The sequence below is a fragment of the Hydra vulgaris genome, chromosome 08, assembly GCF_038396675.1.
Source record: "Hydra vulgaris chromosome 08, alternate assembly HydraT2T_AEP".
In the NCBI taxonomy this organism is placed as follows: Eukaryota; Metazoa; Cnidaria; class Hydrozoa; order Anthoathecata; family Hydridae; genus Hydra; species Hydra vulgaris.
The window spans coordinates 24,088,344-24,110,000 of record NC_088927.1 but is presented as its reverse complement, the minus strand read 5'-3'; the positions used below and the strand labels follow the sequence as shown (position 1 = coordinate 24,110,000).

General features: G+C 26.6%; 1 protein-coding gene across 3 annotated transcripts in view; it reads left to right on the top strand.

Moving 5' to 3' along the window:
• The window catches only part of LOC101237419 (uncharacterized), an 84,539-nt gene that overhangs the window by 4,237 nt on the left and 58,645 nt on the right, over positions 1–21,657 (top strand). For all 3 annotated transcript variants that reach the window (XM_065803275.1, XM_065803276.1, XM_065803274.1), the window contains one exon: positions 11,770–12,457. In XM_065803275.1, coding sequence (XP_065659347.1) covers positions 11,770–12,457 — 688 coding nt within the window. The remainder of the gene's footprint in view (positions 1–11,769; positions 12,458–21,657) is intronic.

Sequence of the window (21,657 nt, the reverse complement as noted above, 5' to 3'; positions counted from 1 at the left end):
TTAGATTTGCCTTAAACAAATCAGTGTCTGTTAATAGATTTTTTTTTAATGAGATTAGTTTTTCAGGTTCCTCTTACCCCTTAAAACTGATATTTTTGCCTAAAATTATCTAAAAACTTTATTATTTGCATTTTAAATGTATTTGCTTGCAAGCCAAAAGTTTGCTTCTAATTTATGCACATTTTAATTTATTTTTATAAACATTGGTTTAATTTATCACTTTTACAAACAATATTAAATAGAGATATTAAAAACTTTTAAGAAATCATTTTGATTTATCTGAAGAGTTCAATAAAAAATTTTATCTTACAAAAGCAGATCTTATGAAACATTATCAAGTAGGTTCTTAGTAATGGAGATTTTTATTTTAAAGGATTCATCTGTGAGGGATATTTTAAATGTCCTACTGCAAGATTTGAAGGATATATAAGAAAAAAACATCTGTTCCAATATTTTTCAATTAACTACTTTTGAGAATGAAAGCAAACATAAATAAAGAGTTCTATAAAAAAACTTTCAAGACAACCCGACAATGAATAAAAAGTTACCTTTTTCGATCAACTATTTTTGAGCTTAGCAGCAAACATAAACAAAGAGTCTCTATAAAAAAGAATCTTTTAAGTTACAAGACAAGGTGAGAATAAATAAAAAATTACTTGATTTGTTAAAATATGAAAAGAAAAGCAACACAATGATCAAGCCTGGATAACTTTTTTGTATAAAAACTATGGAGGTAAATAGTAAAAAATGTGATTGTTTAGAATTTAAACTTTTGAAAAAAGAAAGTTCATTAAGAATAGTTGATCAAAGTAAAATAAGAAGAGATTGAAAGAAAAACGATAATAGCTTCAAGAATTAGCAAAAAATGATTTGAACTTCAAGCACTATATTTTGTTGGAAAAAAAGGATGTAATTTTTCAAAAAGAAAAAAACCTATATGTATAGATCCAATCATTTTTATGGAATCATACAAAAAAATCACATTTAGACAGTTGAATGACACATAAAGATTGTATCAAGTGGTTCTACATCAGTTTGTGGTAATAAAGCATTAGGTTTATGGAGCTAAGCTTACATTTCAGTGTGACTTACCAATGTTTGAGGCTAAGAAATGCTTCATAAATTCATTATAAATGTTAATTCTGTCAAAAAAGAAATTAAAATTCTGTTAAAAGCAATTTCACACCATATCTTATTAGGGTTTAACAAAAACATTCAGACCTTATATAAGTTTTCTATAGGGGCCCTAGTTTCCCTGTTGGTGGTCCTGTCATTGATTGGAAAAACTGTTTAATTTCGTTATTTATTGTTTGGAATACAGAAATATTTTTCAATAATCAAATAGAATATTTTACATAATGACCAACAAAGTTAAAAATAACAGCATATCTTTTTGCTTATTTTATATCAACATTGTTTTAAAGAAAATGTAATTTTATGAAAACTACCAATTAAAAAAGTAAAACATTAAAAAAGTTTATTGTATGCAGGCAATTCTTTTTTTAAAAAGAAATTAAATTTTTTTTTGGTTGAAAAAAGTAATATTTATTTCATGTTCAGATGTTTATGAAAGTGACAATGTTAAATTGTTTATACCTAATTCAATTATACTTTATTTAATACTGTTTTATTTAATACTTTATTTTATACTGTTTTGCAAAATGATTGTGTTCCAAATAATGCTTATACATTGCAAAGCTTGAAGGGGCTGATGTAACTATTATAAAATATTACTTTTCTAAACTATTTTTTTCACAAAATAAAACTTATAAATATAAATGAATATATTGCAAGAGTAATAAATAGTAAATAATAATAAAATACTGCTATAGATATAACTCTGTTATTAATTTTTCAATGCAATAAATTGAGGAAGGTTAGATACCCTCCTTATCAAATATATTTATACTTGATAACGTTATCAAGTATATTTATTCTTGATAATGAGGGTCTAACCTCCCTCAAAATATTATTTTGAGTAAGTAGTTTATTATTTAATTATAAAAAAATGAGCTTTTTATAAGATGTCATATAAAGTTTGTAATTATTAAATTTTTTTTTTCATAATTTTGGTAAAATCAATCATTATAAAAAGAAACAAAAAGATTTAAACAATCAAAAGTGGCGCTTATATAAAATAAAATTTTAAGTGTACTGTTTTTTAATTATTGTTTTTTTGTTTTATTTTTTTATAATTTTTTATTATATAAATAATTTTTGTTTTGTTTTTTATTATTTTTTAAAAATTCAGTAATTATTTTTGTTATAGTTTGTTATGAGAAATTGTCTAATTACATCTTCTTGTGCTTGCAAGATGATAAATTAAAGTTTTTTTAAATTCATTTCTTTTATGATTTCTTTTTTTACACGTCATATAACATCTTTGCATCTTTTTTCTTGTGTTAAACGTTTGTGATGGAAAAGTTTCCTTATTTTTTCTTAACTTGTTACATTTGTAAATAGCGCTAATATCAAATGTAATTGTCATTCAACCTTTTTTACATAATTGTCATTCGAAGTGGTTTTTATAACGTTAATTACTCTTTTATCTTACCGCTTAAATGATATCTTAAGACTTGTTTAAACGATATCTTAAGACTTGTTTAAATGATATCTTAAGACTTGTTTAAACGATATCTTGTTTAAATATTAAAGAATGATAAAAAGTGGCTTGATTGAAATTGCATACGGCTTATGTATTATTTGTCTAAAATAAAATATTGAAGTAAGAAATAGGTATAGATAATGTTCGTGTGGAGTAAACTTACTAAGACCCATAATTTATTGGTCTAGACAGCTAGCATTTATTATTATTGCAATGAAGAAAAAAAAGAACTGTTTCACAAGAAGAAAATCACTGCAAGATAACAGCAAGATACCACTCAAAATCCAAATCTGTTCCTGGTAGAATCCATTAAAGGAAGACGAGAACACATAAAGCAAATTGATAATTAAGTAACAAGTATATGACAAAAGAAATTAAATTTTCCCCATTTATTAATTCAAGCCGTGAATTAATAATATGGTTGCTGCTTTACTGGTATAAACCAGCAAAGCAGCAACTATATGTGGAGAGTTATCAAGATGCGATTAACATTCAGACACCTTCACAGTCTGATATATTCAGATCAACTATTAAAGAAGCTGTTAAACTTAATAAAGAAATAAAAAAAACAGCTGTTCTTGATGAATTTAATTTAAGGAAGAGTATAAAGATGATTGTTTTAAAGAACATTGATTTACTGACCAAATGTACAATGCAGATGATTATCAAAAGCTATGTATCAGCTTTCATGGTCACAAAAAAGCATTAAACTCAGTGCAAAAGTTTTGAATTCAGAAACTATCGAGACTGGAAAGTCTCAATGAAAATCAGAACAAGAATTAAAGTGTCTTGAAGATTTTTTTGACATTCTGTTAAAAAAAAGAGAACCTCCATTTTAGATTTATTTTGTCTAACAAAGCATAAAAATTGTATACAAAAAAAAGTTGTGTTGTATTTATATATAATGTTAGCCTAACAGCCAAACACAAAGTGTTTGAGGTTGGCAATTAAGTCTTTACCATAAAACATAGAAACGTAAAAAAACAATTTTTCTGTTTTATGGTAAAATTTTGTGTTTATCATTTGTATCTTTTAAATTTTGTGTTTATCTTCAACAGACCTCATTTTTTCTTATTCCGAGGCATACATATATATATCAGGTCTTGTTTTAAAGCATTAAGATGCCAATGATTTACGTATGCATAAAGCAATTTTATGTACTCCTAGAACAATTTCCATTAACAAATTTTTTTTGTATACGAAGTTACTAAACAACCCATAAAAAAACTAGTAATGTGTACATAAAAACTCATAAAAGAACTAGTAATGTGTGTAAACCCATAAAAGAACTAGCCGATTAATCGGCATCAGGTTTATTGGCCACTTTTTGCACAATCAGTATCAACATCGGGCTTTGTTTATTAACTTACCAATTATTCAAACCGATGGCATTTTAATATTATTGTTCTGCATTATTATATTAATTAAATAATAAATAAACTAAACTTTATGCATTACTTAGAATTTTTTTGATAAATTTTTATTTTGACTTTGTTTACAGACAAAAGTTTTAAAAGTAACCTATTTAAGCATTGTTATCTATATATTTTTTTAATTCTTATTTACTCCCAACAAGGCTTCAAGCAACCACTATCAAGTTGGGAGTTGCTAGAAAAAAAGAACAGAGTTATAGAGTAAGGAAACGGCTGGCGGAAGACTTAAAAAGTTAAAAGTTATATGCTAGACAAATAAAAGTTTTTGGAGCATGCAGGGACAGATACAGTAACAGAATGAGACTTTGATGAATGATGAGTCAAGTAAGAATGAGTTTTGGTTGTTGGAACTAGAGATGAAAGCTCCTTTCAGCAGGGGCCATTATAGTATTTGAAGAAAAGAGAAAGATGTGGAATTTTGTGACAATTAGAAAGAGACTCAAGCTTAGCAGATAGACCGAGTCCAACTCTGTTTACAATGCACCTTGGAAACCATATATACAATCGATTGCATATATGGTTTCCATGAAACGTCAGTAGTAAATTATAATCCAAGAAGACGTAAAGAAGAGGACTCAGTGAGAGGGTTGCCATTTATCAATATAGGAATGTCGATAATACTGCGATAGTTGTTTGCAGTAAATAACTGAGTTTTGTTGGAGTTAAAATTTTCAAGCCACTGTAAGCCCCAATCAGTTACAGAAGTGAGATCAGATTCAATATCAACTGTCTGTTCTAAGGAAAAGAGAAGAATTTTTGTCAAAACATGAGTATTAAGTTGAGTCATCAACAAAAAGAGCTACTTTAGATGTAAGGTCATCCGGAAGATCATTAATGTAGATAAGAAACAAAATAGGAACAAGGATAGAACCTTGAGGTACCCAAGAATTTACTGGAAATAAAGAAGAGTGTTGACCGTCGAGGATGATTTTGATAAAGCGGTTAGAAAGAAACGATTTGATTATTTCAAAAACTTTTTCAGATACACCATATGAAACAAGTTATGGAGAAGACCAACATGCCAAACTTTGTCGAAAGCCTTAGATATGTCAAGAGCAATAGCCTTAGCCTCTCCGCCTCCATCTAATGCACAATAAAATCTTTCAATCACAGCAGTTAGCAAGTCAGCCATAGAACAAGAGCATCAAAAACCGTATTGATTGTCTGACAGTAAGTTATTTGATTCAAGATGGGATGTGAGAAATTTGTTTATCAAAGACTCAAAGATCTTGCTAATAACAGAAAGAAGACTGATTGGACAATAATTGGAGGGGTCAGAATGTTCACCAGAGTTTTTGAAAATTAGAACAAAAGATGTCATTTTCCAGCAGGCAGGAAAACAAGATTAAGTCAAGCACTTGTTAAATAGTTTAGAGAAAATTGAAGGGAGTTCTGGAAAACAATTTTGTAAGACTGTGACAGGAATGTTGTCTGGACCACAAGCCATAGAAGAGTTTAAATGAGATATGACTATAAACAATGGAAGCTTAAGTGATTTGAATGTCTAACAATAGGTTAACCTGTTTAATTAGAATTGAAGGAAGAAAATGCCATAAGATTTGAGAGTCGAATTGGAAGATAATTTCTTTGCAAATAGTTCAGCCCTAGCTCATGTGTTCAAGTATAGCCAAGTATAAAGTATATTTCTATATTTTTTATTTTTTTATTTCAATTCACCTCCCTAAGGCCACGTAGACCACTGCAATTGAGGAGGTTACTTTAGTTATGGTTACAACCCTCTCTTAACTTTATAACTCCAAAACACAAGCCTTGACAAACAATGCCACTGCGTGGAGAAACATGTTGAGAGCTGTACTACCAGGGGCGTGGTCGGGATCGAGCATCACAAAATAAAATTATTCTAAAAACAATTTAGTTATCTAAAAATAATTTATATGTCTAAACAACATGATTGTTGTTTAGATATCTAAATTACTAATAGATTAATAAAGAATTCTAAGTAAACTGCTTATGATAGTATATATAAAAAAAAAATGTATATTTTTTTAGAAATGTAGAGTTTTTTTAATATCTTTTAAAATAATTGTTTGGCTCTGATTTGGGTCCAAGTATTTGATTACCCATACTGATTCCATGAAAAAATTTAAAATTGTATGGTTTTATATTTTTAAAATTCATCGGTATCGGTATTGGTCTTTTCCCATCCATTGGCATTGGTATTGGCATTGGCCAAAAAGTGCTTTCGGTACATCACTAAAAATAACTATATAATAAAAACTTTTATTTATCATCTTACGAGCACAAGAATATTCATAAAACTTTTAATTGCAGTAAAAAAAATTTTCTTAAATTTCTATGTAATAATAAAGAATAAATTATTAATAACAAAAAAGTTAAATTTTATTTTATCTTTATTTTATATTATATTTTATTTTTATTTTGTTTTTATTTTATTGTAATGATTGATTTTGTCGCTTGAAAAAAAAGCAAATACTTTAAGCTTAATGCAAAAATCATAATAATATAATTTAATTCTGATAAAAAATAAATGATGTAATTTAATACTAATTTTATAAAAGTATGTAATTTTATTTTAATAAAAAAAATATATATTTTAATTTTGATTTAAAAAATATAAAGTTTAATTCTGATTAAAAATATATATTTAAGTTTATTAAAATTAAAGTTAATGCTTGGATTTAATTTATATGTCAAATTTATTTAAAAGTATGACTAAATATTGTTCAATATTTAAATATTATTTATTCTTTAAAAAAAGTTAGCTCGTTTTTATCACAATTGATTTTTTGGTTTTCCTTCCTAAATATATATATTTTTAATTCAAAATTAAATTTTAAATAAACGTGTTCTGAGGCTGCATCAAAAGTTTGCACGAAACGTAAGTTAAACTTTTTTTTATAACGCAAGTTAAAGCGCAGCGATTATTTTTTGATAAAAGAAATATATACAGCGATTTAATTTTAATTAATGGATCTGCATTTGCAGCCAACCTTAAACCATTGTCACATCATCATAACGTTGCAAGAAAAATGTGTTTGGAAAAATAATCTTTGCTTTCACAACAAAATTACCAATAAGATAATAAACTTTATAAAAATAAAGTAAATAAGTTAATGTAATTTTTTTATTTGTTACTCACTAATTTTTTTTAAATAAAAAATCATTTTTAGTTGCAAAGCTACAATTAGAAATTTAAGATATAATCATTTAAAAAAACTATTTTAACACATTTTTTTCTTTTCTCAACATTTATACAAATTTTGAGAAAAGAAAGAATTTGTTTATATCAAACATTATTAAAAATGTAATATTAAATTTAATTATCTAATATTAAAAAAAAAAGGAATTAAAAAAAAAAAAACATTCCCTAATAGTAATAATAAAAAACGAGTTAAATAATATTTAACTTGTTTTGCGGTAATTAATATTACTGCAGTTATTTAAAAAAGATAATGTCTTTAAAAAATCAAAAATTAAAGAGAATTTTATGACGTCAAGTTCACATTGAGCTAATGCAATAAGCATTTTTTTTATTTAAAACAAGGCCTATATATATATCTATATCTATCTATCTATCTATATCTATCTATATTTATCTATCCATCTATCTATCTATCTATCTATCTATCTATCTATCTATATATATATATATATATATATATATATATATATATATATATATATATATATATATATATATATATATATATATATATATATATATATAAAATAACATAAATAAAATTTTTTATAACAAAAATGACTAAAAACAATAAACTAAAATGTAAATGATAGTATAAAACAATAAAAATTATTTTAATAGAAAACCACAAAATACTCAACTAAAATACCAATGTAATTGGCATTTTAAATTGAGCGTTTTGTATTTTAGTTGAGTATTTATATTTAAATCATTTAATAAAATAAAAATGATAAATGCTGTTAGATAAAACTTTATTAAAAATGCAACAAGTTGCTAAAGTTGGTACTTATTGGATAAATAAACTCAAGTCAAAAAGATATAGAAATATGTATTAAGTTATAACAATAACAAAACCATACAAAGTGTAACGCCGCCATAGATACCTAGATCGAATATTGCTGACCAATTAAAAAAAACAGGTTTCAAATAAAAATATAGCAATAACGATGAAAACAGTAAATGTAACCACTACAACATCAAATGTCAAAAATTAAGTAGGGCGGAAAAAAAAAATACATATGTATAAAAAATGACAACCTAAAATCTAACATTTTTACATATAGATACACACATTTGCATACATACATACACATACCAATAGTTATCGAAGTAAGCATTGCATGTTCCAGTACAAAAGAGTCAAGTATTACTAGAAACCAGTGTAAAAAATCACTGAACCATATCTAGCCAACCCAGCCATACTTTAAATTACCTATAATAGATTTAACATCTACACATAGGATTTGTATTATCTTATATATATACATATATATGTGCATATATATATATACATATATTATATGTATCTCTCTCTCTCTCTCTCTCTTTCTCTCTCTCTCTCTCTCTCTCTCTCTCTCTCTATATATATATATATATATGGATATAGATATAGATGTATGTATAAATCACACCCTAGTAGAAGTAGGTTCAAACCAAAGAAAATGTCACTTTTTTGGATCTGTATTGACCTCTAATTTCAGAAAACAACACACACACACACACACACACATATATATATATATATATATATATATATATATATATAAATATATATATATATATATATATATATATATATATATATATATATATATTTATATATATATATATATATATATATATATATATATATATATATATATATATATATATATATATAAATTTTGCAATAAAATATTGCAAGGTATTGCAATATTTTATACAAAACATATCCATATTATTGTTTAGAAAGAATTTTTGAGATTATACATATGTCTTGAGTAAAAAATTTTACTCTTTAAAAATAATTGAAGTGTTTTTGTGTCACATACACATCTGCAAAAATTAGGTTGCATCACTTAGCTAAAAGCTAAAGAAGTTTCTAAAAGCTAAAGAACTATCACAAAGAAATTAGGCATTAAGGGGAGGTTTTTTAAGAAATTATATATTTTAATGTAAACTTTTCATCACTATTCAAAAAAAATTGGTCAGAAAGCATTATATTAACTTATAGTTATATTTTAAAAGCTGTTGCGTCACTGAACCCATCAACGGGATAATTAGTGTTTTATAAAATAGTGTGGTAAGGAAGTCAAAATATCATCCAAATTTTCAGATTTCATTGTGGGTTTTATTCAAATAATTTTTGCATTTTAGTATTGTAAAGGGCTACTAGTAAATATTAGTAAATTATTGGATTTATGTTGACATTTTCTTATAAAGTTGTAAATTTTTAAGAAATGGAATCAAAATTAGAAGAAAAAAAAACTTTATGCAGAATACCAAACTAATTATGTTTCTCGGAATGCTGATAAAAAGAAAGAAATGTCCAGAGTAAGATCTAAGAGATATCAAGAAAAATTGAAAGCTGATCCTAATAAAAAAACAACTTATACTGCTTAAGCAAAATTTAGAGTTTTAAAAAGTCGCGCTCTAAAAAAAAAACTTTTGAATCAATCTCAAAGACCAAGCTCATCTTTTAAAAATGTTCAAGAAAGAGGAAAAACATTGAAAAAGTTTTAAAAGCACTACCAATTTCAAAGAAGAAACAATCTGAAATTCTTTCTATTCTTTCAAATAGCTCTGCCTGTAAAGATAATTCGGGTCTACCTCCAGCATGTTCAAAGCTGTTTGGTCTTTTTGAAAGCGATGTTTTAGCAGTTGTAAACTTTTATAATGAAGATGAAGTTTCCTAAAATCACTAAACAAAAAAGATGTCACTCGAATTCAAATATCTGATGGAAAAGCAAAAAATACTCTCATGCGCCATTTATATTATACGCTAAAAGAAGCTTTCGAGTTATTCAAGGAAAAGCATCAGCACATAAATATTGGACTCAGAAAAGTTTGCGACCTTCATCCACACAATATGAAACCAGTTACAAAATTTCCGCATAATGTTTGTGTTTGTAGTTTGCATGAAATATGCGATTTGCCTTAGATGCATTAACAAAATCAATTCAAGCGCCTTCAATCAAAGTTGAATCTGAAATGATAAATAACTATGTTTGTAAACAGTACACATACGGTTGCGCCTATGGCAAATGCATTGCATTCAAATATATGAAACAGTTCCATAAACGCTTGCAAACTGTTAATACATTTGGTTTCGAACTATCCTGGGAGGAGTGGAGAAAGTCTGAAACTAAAAAAAGAACTCATCCAACACATATCAGTGAAGTGTGATAAGTTAAACACGCATTTGTAAAGAAAAACCAATCAACAATTTTTAAAAAACTAAAGGAAGTTTCGATGAGTATTAATTTTGAAATTGAGGTAATTCAAGTTGACTGGGCTGAAAACGCTAGGTGTTACTATCAAAATGAACTGCAACGGCTCATTTTGGTCAAAATCAAGTTTCTATTATGATCCTTGCAGTCTGGAACATTGAGTTAAAAACATTTGCCATTTTTTCTGATTTAACTGATCATACATAGTCTTCCATTATACCGTACATTGACAAAATCCTTCACTTTATTCCTGATCAAGTCAAAGAAGTACACATGTTCAGCAATAATGTCACTTCTCAGTTCAAAAACAAAAGCATTATGGGTGCAATGGTTGTGTTTGAAAAAAACTCTTCTGGTATTTCTTTGAAGCGATGCATGGGAAAGGAGTGGTTGGCGGAATAGGAGCTACTGTTAAGAAAATTGCAGCCCTGAGAGTTAAATCTAGTCAATGCGAGATCAGGTTAGCAGCAGATTTTGCGTTAGCATTACAAGATTTTGAAATATCTGTAATTCATGTCAGAAAACGACACAAAACAACAAAAAGATGAACTAGGATTGAGTTCAATTTAAAGTTATTCAAGAAAAATCAAAAATATATCAAAATCCCATTATTTTTATGTTCAGAATGACAACATTGTTCCAATACTATTTTCACTTGAGTATAATTAAAATTTATTACAAAATAACAAAACTTTTTAAAATGATTTTAATTCCATCTTTTTGTTTCGTCACTGAATGTTGCGTCACTGAACTGATAGTTTTTTTCTGTAAAATAAAACGATATGAAAACTTTGTTGTTTATGGCTTTTTTTATGACTGCCTTATTGCCAAATAAATAAATTACAACAAAAAAATCTTATTAGTCTGGCAAGATATAAAATTTTAGCGAAAACTCCATTTAAAAGTATGCTGATAAAAAAACACAGTTATTTCCGTGTTGCGTCACTGAACTCATGTTTTAATTTTTGCTATGTGTCAGTGTTATGTTAATACAAATGTGTTTAATTTATATTATAAAATTTTAATTCAAGATTGATTTAGAGTTATAATAAGTTATTTTTGAGTTAAAGAATAATTTTTATTAAAAAAAATCTCTCTGCATGATGCGTCACTAAACTATGGAATTGGCTATATATATATATAATATATATATATATATATATATATATATATATATATATATATATATATATATATATATATATATATATATATATATATATATCTTAGATTTACCTATTTTGTTTATTTTATTTTTAAATTTATTAGTTTGTTTTTGTTGTATGTATTTATATTTATATAGTTTGTATTTATTTATACTTAAACTTTATTGTTCAGGATTGTTTGCTGCTGAACTCAAAGATTTTCAGGGACAGACTGAGATTACTATTCAATCAAATTGGTTTACAGCCTCTCAGAATTACTATATTTATGTACAAGCTGAAAATGTTTTTGGAAACACTGGAAATGCTTCAAAAAGATTTAGTTTTTCTAATGATTGTTTACCATATGTTGAGATACTTTTAAACTCATTATTTTCAGATGATGATTCTACAGTGTTAAAAGGTTTTGTTACTTATCCATTATGCTCAAACCAAAGTCGTACCTTTACTCCTGACTGGCTTTTACTTGGTGTAGATTTACCTTCAACTATTGATAGCTATTCAGATTTGCTTTATATACCTCAACAAAATCTTCAGGCTAATAGTTATGGTGTTATATTAAGATACACAGTAAGCGATGCCCATAAAAATGAGCTAAAAAAATCTGCTACTTTTGATTTAAATATAAAAACACTGAGTTCTGAGATAAATATTGTTGGAGGAAATCGAACAATCGGTAAGTTTAATGCACTAAAATTAAACACTGAACTTGCGCACCCAGCAAGTACAGGCTCTTATGTTTGGTTATGTTCAACTGATGAAGATCAACAGCCGTGTATTCAAAATATAAAAGATATTGTTTTTCCTCCATATAGTTATCTGCAGCTGAATCTAAAGCAACCAGATCTTTTACCTGAACACAAGTATTTCTATTTTTAATTTACTTATTTTTTAATGAGAACAAATATATGAAATATTTAAAAAAGTTGTTTCAACTAAAAGGTTATGAATACTTAATGCTAAAATTATGCAAAATTCAACAGTAATAGAAATAGAAGTTTTTTTTTCAGTATTAATATATACATGTGTATGTGTATTTATATATGATTCCAAAATTTAATCTTGCTTCTGAAAAAAATCAAAGTTTTAGTGATATTAAGAAGTTTCAAAAGTATTCATACCTTTTAAATTTATTAATTGCGCCAATTTATAACAAAAAAGCCTTATGCCCTTTGTCAATAGATACATATACAACTCTTAATTTTCCTTCCAATTAAAATAAGTTATCAACTCCTTTAAAACTAAGTTATCAACTCCATTTTAACTTAAACTGCCCCAATCAAGTACATTATGACCTTTATGTTTGATGATTGCTTTTATAGTTAAATGTTTAAAGGCCCAAATTCCAAGGGTTTTTCTTTTTTACCCCAGCTGGTATTTAGTGGTTACCAATTGGGTTTCACAGTGTTATACATCAAAGTACAGAGTAAACCCTGTACTTTGGTGTGTACAACTACTAAATTTTTTTTATGTTTTTGGTACTATTAATTGTTTAGTTGCCATTAGATATTCCAGCAATTTTTCTAAATCTTTAATTTTATGATCATCAATCGTTTGCTATACTTCAAGTCAAACTTTATCTAAGATTTTATTTTATTTATTATTTATTTTTCTTATTTTCTTTTATTTATTATTAAGATTTTCTGAGTCTTTGATTTTTGGCAAGTTTTTGCATTTACTTTTAACATTTTATTCAAAATATCTAATGAGTATACTTTGTTTGATAAAACAAAAATAATTAAACGAACAAGAAAAGTAAAGGAAACAAAGTACAGTAGCATAATAAAATCAGTATAAAATAAAGACATTTAATTATAATAAATTACATAAATTTGTTTTTTGTGGATGATAACTTTAAAGTTTTTAGCTTTCATGAAAGGACAAACTCTAAACAAATGTTTGATCCACAAACCTATAAAAAAAGTTAAACCATTAAATCATAACAAATCTATGCATTATGATTTTATCCAGCCATATTGAAAATTTTGGCACCATCTATTTCTTTCCTGCTCTCTATGTTATTTATCAAATCATTTAATTCCTCTACTTTATTGTTATTTATCAACTCTATTTTATTGTTATTTATTCTACTTTATTGTTATTTATACTACTCTACTTTATTGTTATTTATACCACTTATTTTATTTACTCTACTTATTCTATATACTCTATTTATTTCTACTCTACTTTATTGTTATTTATCAACTTTATTGTTATTTATCAACTTTATTGTTATTTATCAACTTTATTGTTATTTATCAACTCTATATAGAGTATATAGATCAGCAATGGTTCACTCCTTTTGCTTATCTTTATAGCATAAGGCTTTTCCAGAAGAAAAAAACATAGAATAATGGAAAAAATTATTCGTTGCTCCATTTCAAATTTTTAGTGGATATAGTGGTAGCATATATATATATATATATATATATATATATATATATATATATATATATATATATATATATATATATATATATATATATATATATATATATATATACATATATGTATATATATGCATATATATATATATATATATATATATATATATATATATATATATATATATATATATATATATATATACATACATATATGCATATAATAAACTGTAAAAAATGTAATGTTGCTAACAAATGCAAATGTATTACCTAATAAAGCACAAAATAATTGTTTGCAGAGTTGTAATGTTGTATTATTATTTTGATCAAGTTATTTTCTTCTTAACTAAATTTCTTTAATTAGTACTTGGTCATAGCATCTTTTGCAGCAAGGACTACTTTTGTTCTAAGGCATACTATCAACAACCCTTGTTAATAACAATAAGTCTAAGCTATTATATGCTTATTGAATGCAATTGAGAAGATAAGTTTTATCATTACATGTCCTTTTTTTAATTTTATCTTTGAGTATTGATTATGGGTTTTTGATGGGATTTAGATCAGGATTGATTAGGCCACTAGTCTAATATAAGTGTTTTTTTTTCAACATATGTTTTATTATGTTTTATGTTGTGCTTAGGACCATTATCTTGTTAAAACAGGTAGTTATCATTTAGAAATAATTCCTTGGCTTTGCTTGATAGACAAGGGTTTCATGGTACTTGTATGGATTTATAATGCCTTTAATCCTGTGAATCTTTCCCAATGCACAGCAAAGCATCCCTATATGTTTATCTTCTTTTGATGCTTAAAAGATGATTTAATACACTCAGGTTGATACTTTCATTACTATGTCTCAAACACAGAATCATTAAGTACATTAAAAGCCAAAAATGGGTTCATCTGACCAGAAAACTTTTCTCCATTTAGCGATCCAGTTTTTATGTGCACTAAACCATTGAATCCTATGAGCTGACAGAAGAAGTTTACTGAAAGTCTTAATGACAAAATTTTATTATTTGCTTTCGTGTAAATGATAAATTATAGTATTTGAAGAGAGATGGCCAGTTTCTACTTTTATCTCATCTGTATAAATGTGACTGAAAAAAAGGCATTAAAAGTTTAAATTATTTAAATTTATCATTAAATTTATCACTACCTTTGATCTTTTTGATTTAAAAAATCATTAAATTTGTCAGTACCTTTGATCTTTTTGATTAAACCAAATTGTTTTTAGTCTGTTTATAGCATGTTCTATTATTTTTTATAATATGACGAAAAAAAATTGAAAATTTTAAAGTTTATACAATTTAAAAAGTCAAAATGACTTAAGATCTTAAGTCTTGAAAGGATCTTAAGTATGAAAAACTCTACAAATTAAATATCATAAGTCCATAAATCATATGCAACTATTGCTCTCTTATTTTATTAGGTTAATTAGCACTAATAATCAAAATAAATTTAAAATAATCATTAAGTGATGGAATCATTAACATTTAATGAACTTGAAAAACACTTATAATTAAGTTAAATAAAACAAGTCATACAAGTAACAAAGTTTTCATTGAAAAATAGTCATTTTGTAATGTCTAGCTGCTTCTATATGCACACTTTTATTTACTTTCCTAATTGGTAGAAACCAGCTCTGCACAATCTTTTTTGTTTGTTTGATGGCCTGCTTTGTTATGAATTTTAGGATGTTGCTTTGGTTTTATTTTCGGTATTTCATCATAATCATCATTCATACAACTGGTTTGAATCTTTAGGTTTTGGTAGAAATGATGGTGCTGTTTTGAAATATAACATTTTTTGCATAAGGAAAGAGGATCCTTCATTTTAATGCACTAATACCTCATGAAGCAAGATACTTCTGCTTTTATAAGTCTATATTTGCTGCTGGTTGTGCGAGACCAGTCGTTTTTGATAGAAAAATACAACTTTTGTATATTTCTTTATAACTCTATTTAATGTAAAAAATATAATTGGTATAAATGATTTTCTTCTAAAACTTTTAGCTGTACGATACTGGCCCACATAACTTTTTTTGGTTTAAATTTATTTGCACCTTTTGCTTTGGTTGAATTTGAAAAAAAATTTGACATCTTTTAAATCTAATTAAAATAGATTCAACGCATCAGATAACTTTATGTTCATCATTCTATTTTGATTTAGGTCCCACTCATTAATCACAGAAGAGAAAAAACTGTTGCTCCTTCTTTGCTTTCAGATTCAATAAATTTAAATACTCCTGTACTCATTACACAGCTACCTTTTCCCTTTTCATTCTCAATCCACAAATATAATTGTCTTTAAAGAATCAAGTTTTCTAACAGTGAGGTTATGATTTTGCAGACACCTGGAATAATAAGCTCCAGTTGTACCATATGGCAATAAAAGAATTTGCTTTAAGTCAAAAGCAAAGTAAGTTTTTAATTAAACTTTTTGTTACTGACATGTTATACTTTTGATAATCTTCATTATTCTTTTCTATTTTGTTTGTGAAACTTTTATAAGTTCCACATTAACCTTTCTTGAATTTTTAGAATTTCAAACGAAATCTACGTTTAAAAACTCTCTGATAGAACTTGTATCCCTTGATAATTTGATTTTTCTCACTGCAGTACTTTATGAAGAATATGCTTTTCCTTAATTAAAAGCTCCTGAGGAAGAAACTGTGATTTTTGTCTAAATATGATCAATGACATTTTGTTCCCATTCAATTGCTTTTTTATTTTATTTTTGTGGTGAGCACTTAACCTTTCTTTACACTTCCTGTTGCTTTTTGCCATCGCTGTTTTTACTGTCTGCTGTAATATGCCTAAAGTATTAAGAAACATGGGTGCACTGATACACATTTTAAGCACATAATTTTTGTGGTATAGAAAGCTTTATTTAAATGTTTGGTTTCTGTTTTTTTTCTTTTCGACATGCTCCGTTTTCTTTCTTTGTTTTGTTCATCCTCTGTTACCCTTGTCACAATATATTGGCGCCTCTCATCAATACACTTCATTGACCAATATAAATTGTATAGTTCTTTACAATGTTGCTTTGTAAAAATTTCTACACACTGAAACCAGCATTTCTTGGTATATCTTTTTCGCATTTTCTTACCCTCAACTTCTACTTCTTTTCCTTTATTTGAACCACTCTTTTGTACATGGAGAAATCTTTGACCTGTGCTTACCTTTTCTAACATTTCTAATCCATTGTAATGGGTCCTCTTTTTTTTGGAGTTGTATCACATAGAGATGGAATAAGTTCTTCAGTGCCAATTTTTTCAAGTTCGATAGGTTTAAATTTTTACAATCACTAAGGTTTTTACAATCACTAAGGTATTGCTGCACCAATACTAGTTTTATCAATATCAAATTTTAGATATTTGTTTTCATTACTTTTGTTATGAAGAATCTTTCAAAATCTTTAGGTATTGTCTCTCCGACGATAGTATCACTCCCTAAAAATAAAGTTATCATTTAAAATAATCTTTAATAGCATTTACATGCAACTTAGGTTCTGTAGTAGCTTCAAAAGTTCCGCTGAAAATGCAGTTTCTATTATATTTTAGGTAGGCATCTTCGCTATTGTCTAAGACTTGTTTTAAAACTTTCATTGGTATGGTTGAAAATTCATAGTCTGAATTGGATCATTTACTGCATCCTGTAAACCAATGTAAAACATAATGAAGTCATCTCATTAAATTATCGTATTTTTACAATTATTCGAATTGTTTGTCATTCATTCAATTAAGAAGTAGCACAATCTTCAAATATAAAATACTCTTTGCCATGAAACATACATGATGTACTGCTTCAGACATGTCAATGTTGAGAGGCTTGAGTGTTGGTTCCAAAAGCATAACAACATAAGCTCCAGGTGTTCTCCTCTCTTCTCCTGTTTCTAAAAAATTTAATGCTGATATTTAATTTTATCAATAATTTTTTAATGTATTTTATTACATTAAAGCTTGAATTGTTTAAGGGAAAAATTAACCCAGGAATTCTTTAAGATTTCTTCATTTACTATTGTCTTCAAGTGATTTCTTGCCTCATCTCCTTGTTCTTTAAATTATGAATCACAAATTCACACACACAAAAAAAAAAGATTGCCACTTGAATTGAGTGATGAAACAGTTTTCCATATCAACATTTTACTTATTTTTCATACCTTTAGAGATCTTGTGATCTTTTTAAGATGTTTTAAAGTCTCGTGGTTTTATCTTTAGTATCTGCTAGCCAACAATGCTTCAGAATTTTTTCTGAAACATGTTTACAAATGAGTATCAATAGTGATTTATCAGCATAGTTTCTCATTCTGAAAAATGAGGTTGTAACTAAATTGTTTATTGTAATTAGCTCTTAGAGTCTTACTTTTAAATTATATTTAAAAGTAAATTATCTGTATATGGCACCAGGAATCATTCCAGTATTGCTAGCAATAGTGTTAAAGCATACCATTTTTACATGATCAGCATGTTCAAACTCTGTCAAAGTCTTCTTGATAACTTTGAACTGATAAAGTCTCACCCACCAGAAAAAACCCCTGAATGCCAAATAAAGGATCAGTTCCTCCAGTTATTACAAGAATACAAATCCTATCAACTGCTACAACACCATGGTTTGATATCATATTATTAAATCAGTTATCATATTCTTAAATCAGTTAGATGTTAAATATACAATGCAAATATACACTTACTAATACATTGTTATTAATTTAAATACTAGTTGTAAATAATTATATGAAAACCTTGATTGACTTTTCGTCAAAGGATAGTTAAATTTTCATCATATCTTGATTGATTGATTATTTCTATATAGAGTCCTATGAAATGTTATATAAAAATGGTTCAATGTAGGTATTGATCAGTTTAAATTAATTAAAGTATAAATTATAAATTTATCTAAAGTTATTGCTAGAGGTAAGCAGCTTATTTTAAGAATTGGGTCCATTTTTTTTTTAAGTTTGCCCACCAAAAAGTGTTACTTGGTATGTGCCCTTCTCTTTTTAATAATTTTTTTTAGCATCTTATTTTTTTTATAGGTATAAAAAAATTATCATATAAAAAATGTTTTTTGTGCAAATGTGAAAACCATGTGGTCTTCTCCATGTTTCCCTGCATTTTTGTAATAATAAATATATTTTGCGGTTTTATTATTTGTATATATTAAAATTTATGATTATAATATATTTTATATAGATTGTAAACAAATTAATAAAAAGTTTTTATTACTATCACAGCTTTTTAAGATAAAATTAAAAAAAAAAAATGAAGTTAACCTGCAGGTTTAAAAATCATTTTGTAGCTAGGTGAAACAATAAAGCATCATCTAGACATCATAAGCTAACAAATAAGTCATAAAAGTGTCTGCATGTATTTCAGATCTCCAGAAAATTAACATATTGTAACAAATTTCAAATTTTGCAGAATTTTAATTGAGTGCAAGGTGAAAAAGTTGTATATATATATATATATATATATTCAATGTTTCAATGGGAGCATTTGACGGTGCTGAAGTTTGTGAACTTGTGGGAATATATCTTTTGTTTCAAATAGCACAATTTTATAATAAAAATGATTTCGGATTATACCGCGATAATCGTTTAGCAATTTTTAAAAAAATGAGTGGCCCCCAAATGGAAAAAATCAAAAAACATTTTGTTGAAATATTTAAAAAAAACGAACTCACAATATCAATACAGTGCAATATGAAAATTATAAATTACCTTGACGTCACATATAATCTTAATGACCATACTTTCCAACCATATTCTAAGCCCGGAAATTCTTTAAACTATATTCATGCCGATTCGAACCACCCGCCTAATATTTTAAAGCAGCTTCCGCATTCAGTTGAGTTAAGATAGTCTGCAAATTCGTCAAGTGAAGAAATTTTCCAAAGATCTACTCCTATGTACAATGACGCGCTATTAAGATCCGGTTTTAATCACAAACTTTCATATCACCCTAATTTAAATTTACCTCATACCAAAAACCGTAAACGCAACATCATATGGTTCAACCCTCCTTTCAGCAAAAATGTTAGCACTAATATAGGAAAAAGCTTTTTAACCTTGATCGACAAACACTTCCCAATAAATCACAGACTACACAAAATTTTTAACAGAAACACAATAAAAATAAGCTATAGCTGTATGCCAAATATGAAGTCTTTTTTAAACGCACACAATCAACAAATTATGAACAACAAAAAAATTCCACCTAAAACCAACTGATTTTTTTATCCAAACTTGATCATCATTAAATAATAATGATTTTCTTGCGTGATAGATCAATGTTTTTTGGTTAGGGTCAATGTTTAGATGCTGCTCGGCAAAATGAATAACGTTATTAAGGAGTTTTTCTGTTATCGAAGGGTGAAAATCAACAATATCAAAAGTAAGGAATTTATAAAGGCGTTTATCACTGATGCAATTAAACCAGTTTGTGGTATCTTGGGTTTTTTTCCACTGATTGAGATGAAGTTTCTTTGCAAGTTCAGAGTTTATATTGGAAAGTATAACTTTACTAATTCTTCCGATTTCATTTTTGGCGGGGTTTAATAAACGGACAGTTGGATTGTTTGTAAAGTTTTCTTTATGATCTTTTAATTTTATAAAACAATTTGAAGAAGTATTAATGTCGATTTTATTGAAAGCGTCGTGATTTTTTAAAATTTGTTTACCTTCTTTATTTATTTGATTTTTATTTTTGTATTCGATTTTTTGTATGTTGAGGTGATAGCATATGTAAGCAAATGGGTATAATTTTCTTTAGATATATTATATAAGTTGGATGTTTTATCGGAAAAAGTATATGTAAGTTTACTATTGCGTATAGTAGATATGTCATCTTTTAACTTGTTTTGGAAACTATTGTATACTTTACGAAATTTAATGTTTTTTATAAGATCTATCAGGTCGTTTTCAAATGCAGACATATCAGAAATTTGTTTGGGATAATTTGATGATTTTATGCCGTAAATGTTATAAAAATTATTTTCCTTACTTTTTTGATCTTTATTAAGAAAGAAGAAAGCTTTCCATCTCATTCTTTTAATTAATGCTTTGGTTTTATCAAGTAATTGTATTCTGTAGTTCTTTATTGATGGAATCGGAATTTTCTTGATTGAATAATTCAAGTTAGTTTTTTTCATTGCGTAGACGACTTGAGAAGAGTGCTCGACGTATGGAGCTAATTGATGTTGTTTTATTGTACCAAGTTATGATACAAAGTCTCTTGTTCGTTGGAGAGTGATCAATATTAAGTAAATTGTTTACAAAATAGATCAGTATTAATATATAAAAAGTTTGATTATTTGAAAAAATACAACTTTGTGATGGAACTTAAAGTTTCATGCCCTTCGGCAATCATCAGCCATATTTTATTCTTTAAATTAAGATAAAACCGTTAAAAAATACAAAATACAGAAATTGACAGAAAAAACATAACAAAGCAATGGAATGAGTTCTGACGTCAAAACAAACAAACAATATTTAATTAATTAGAAAATTGATCAATCACCCGTGTCGAATAGGGCGAGAAGAAATTTGTTTCGATGCCTTGACTTGTATAGCATTTCACTTTTTTTGTTTAGTAGATTTTTATTTTTGGAAAATAGAATTTCATATTTTTCGTTTGTGCATAATTTGCAGGACTTTAGAATGTTAAATGATTTTAT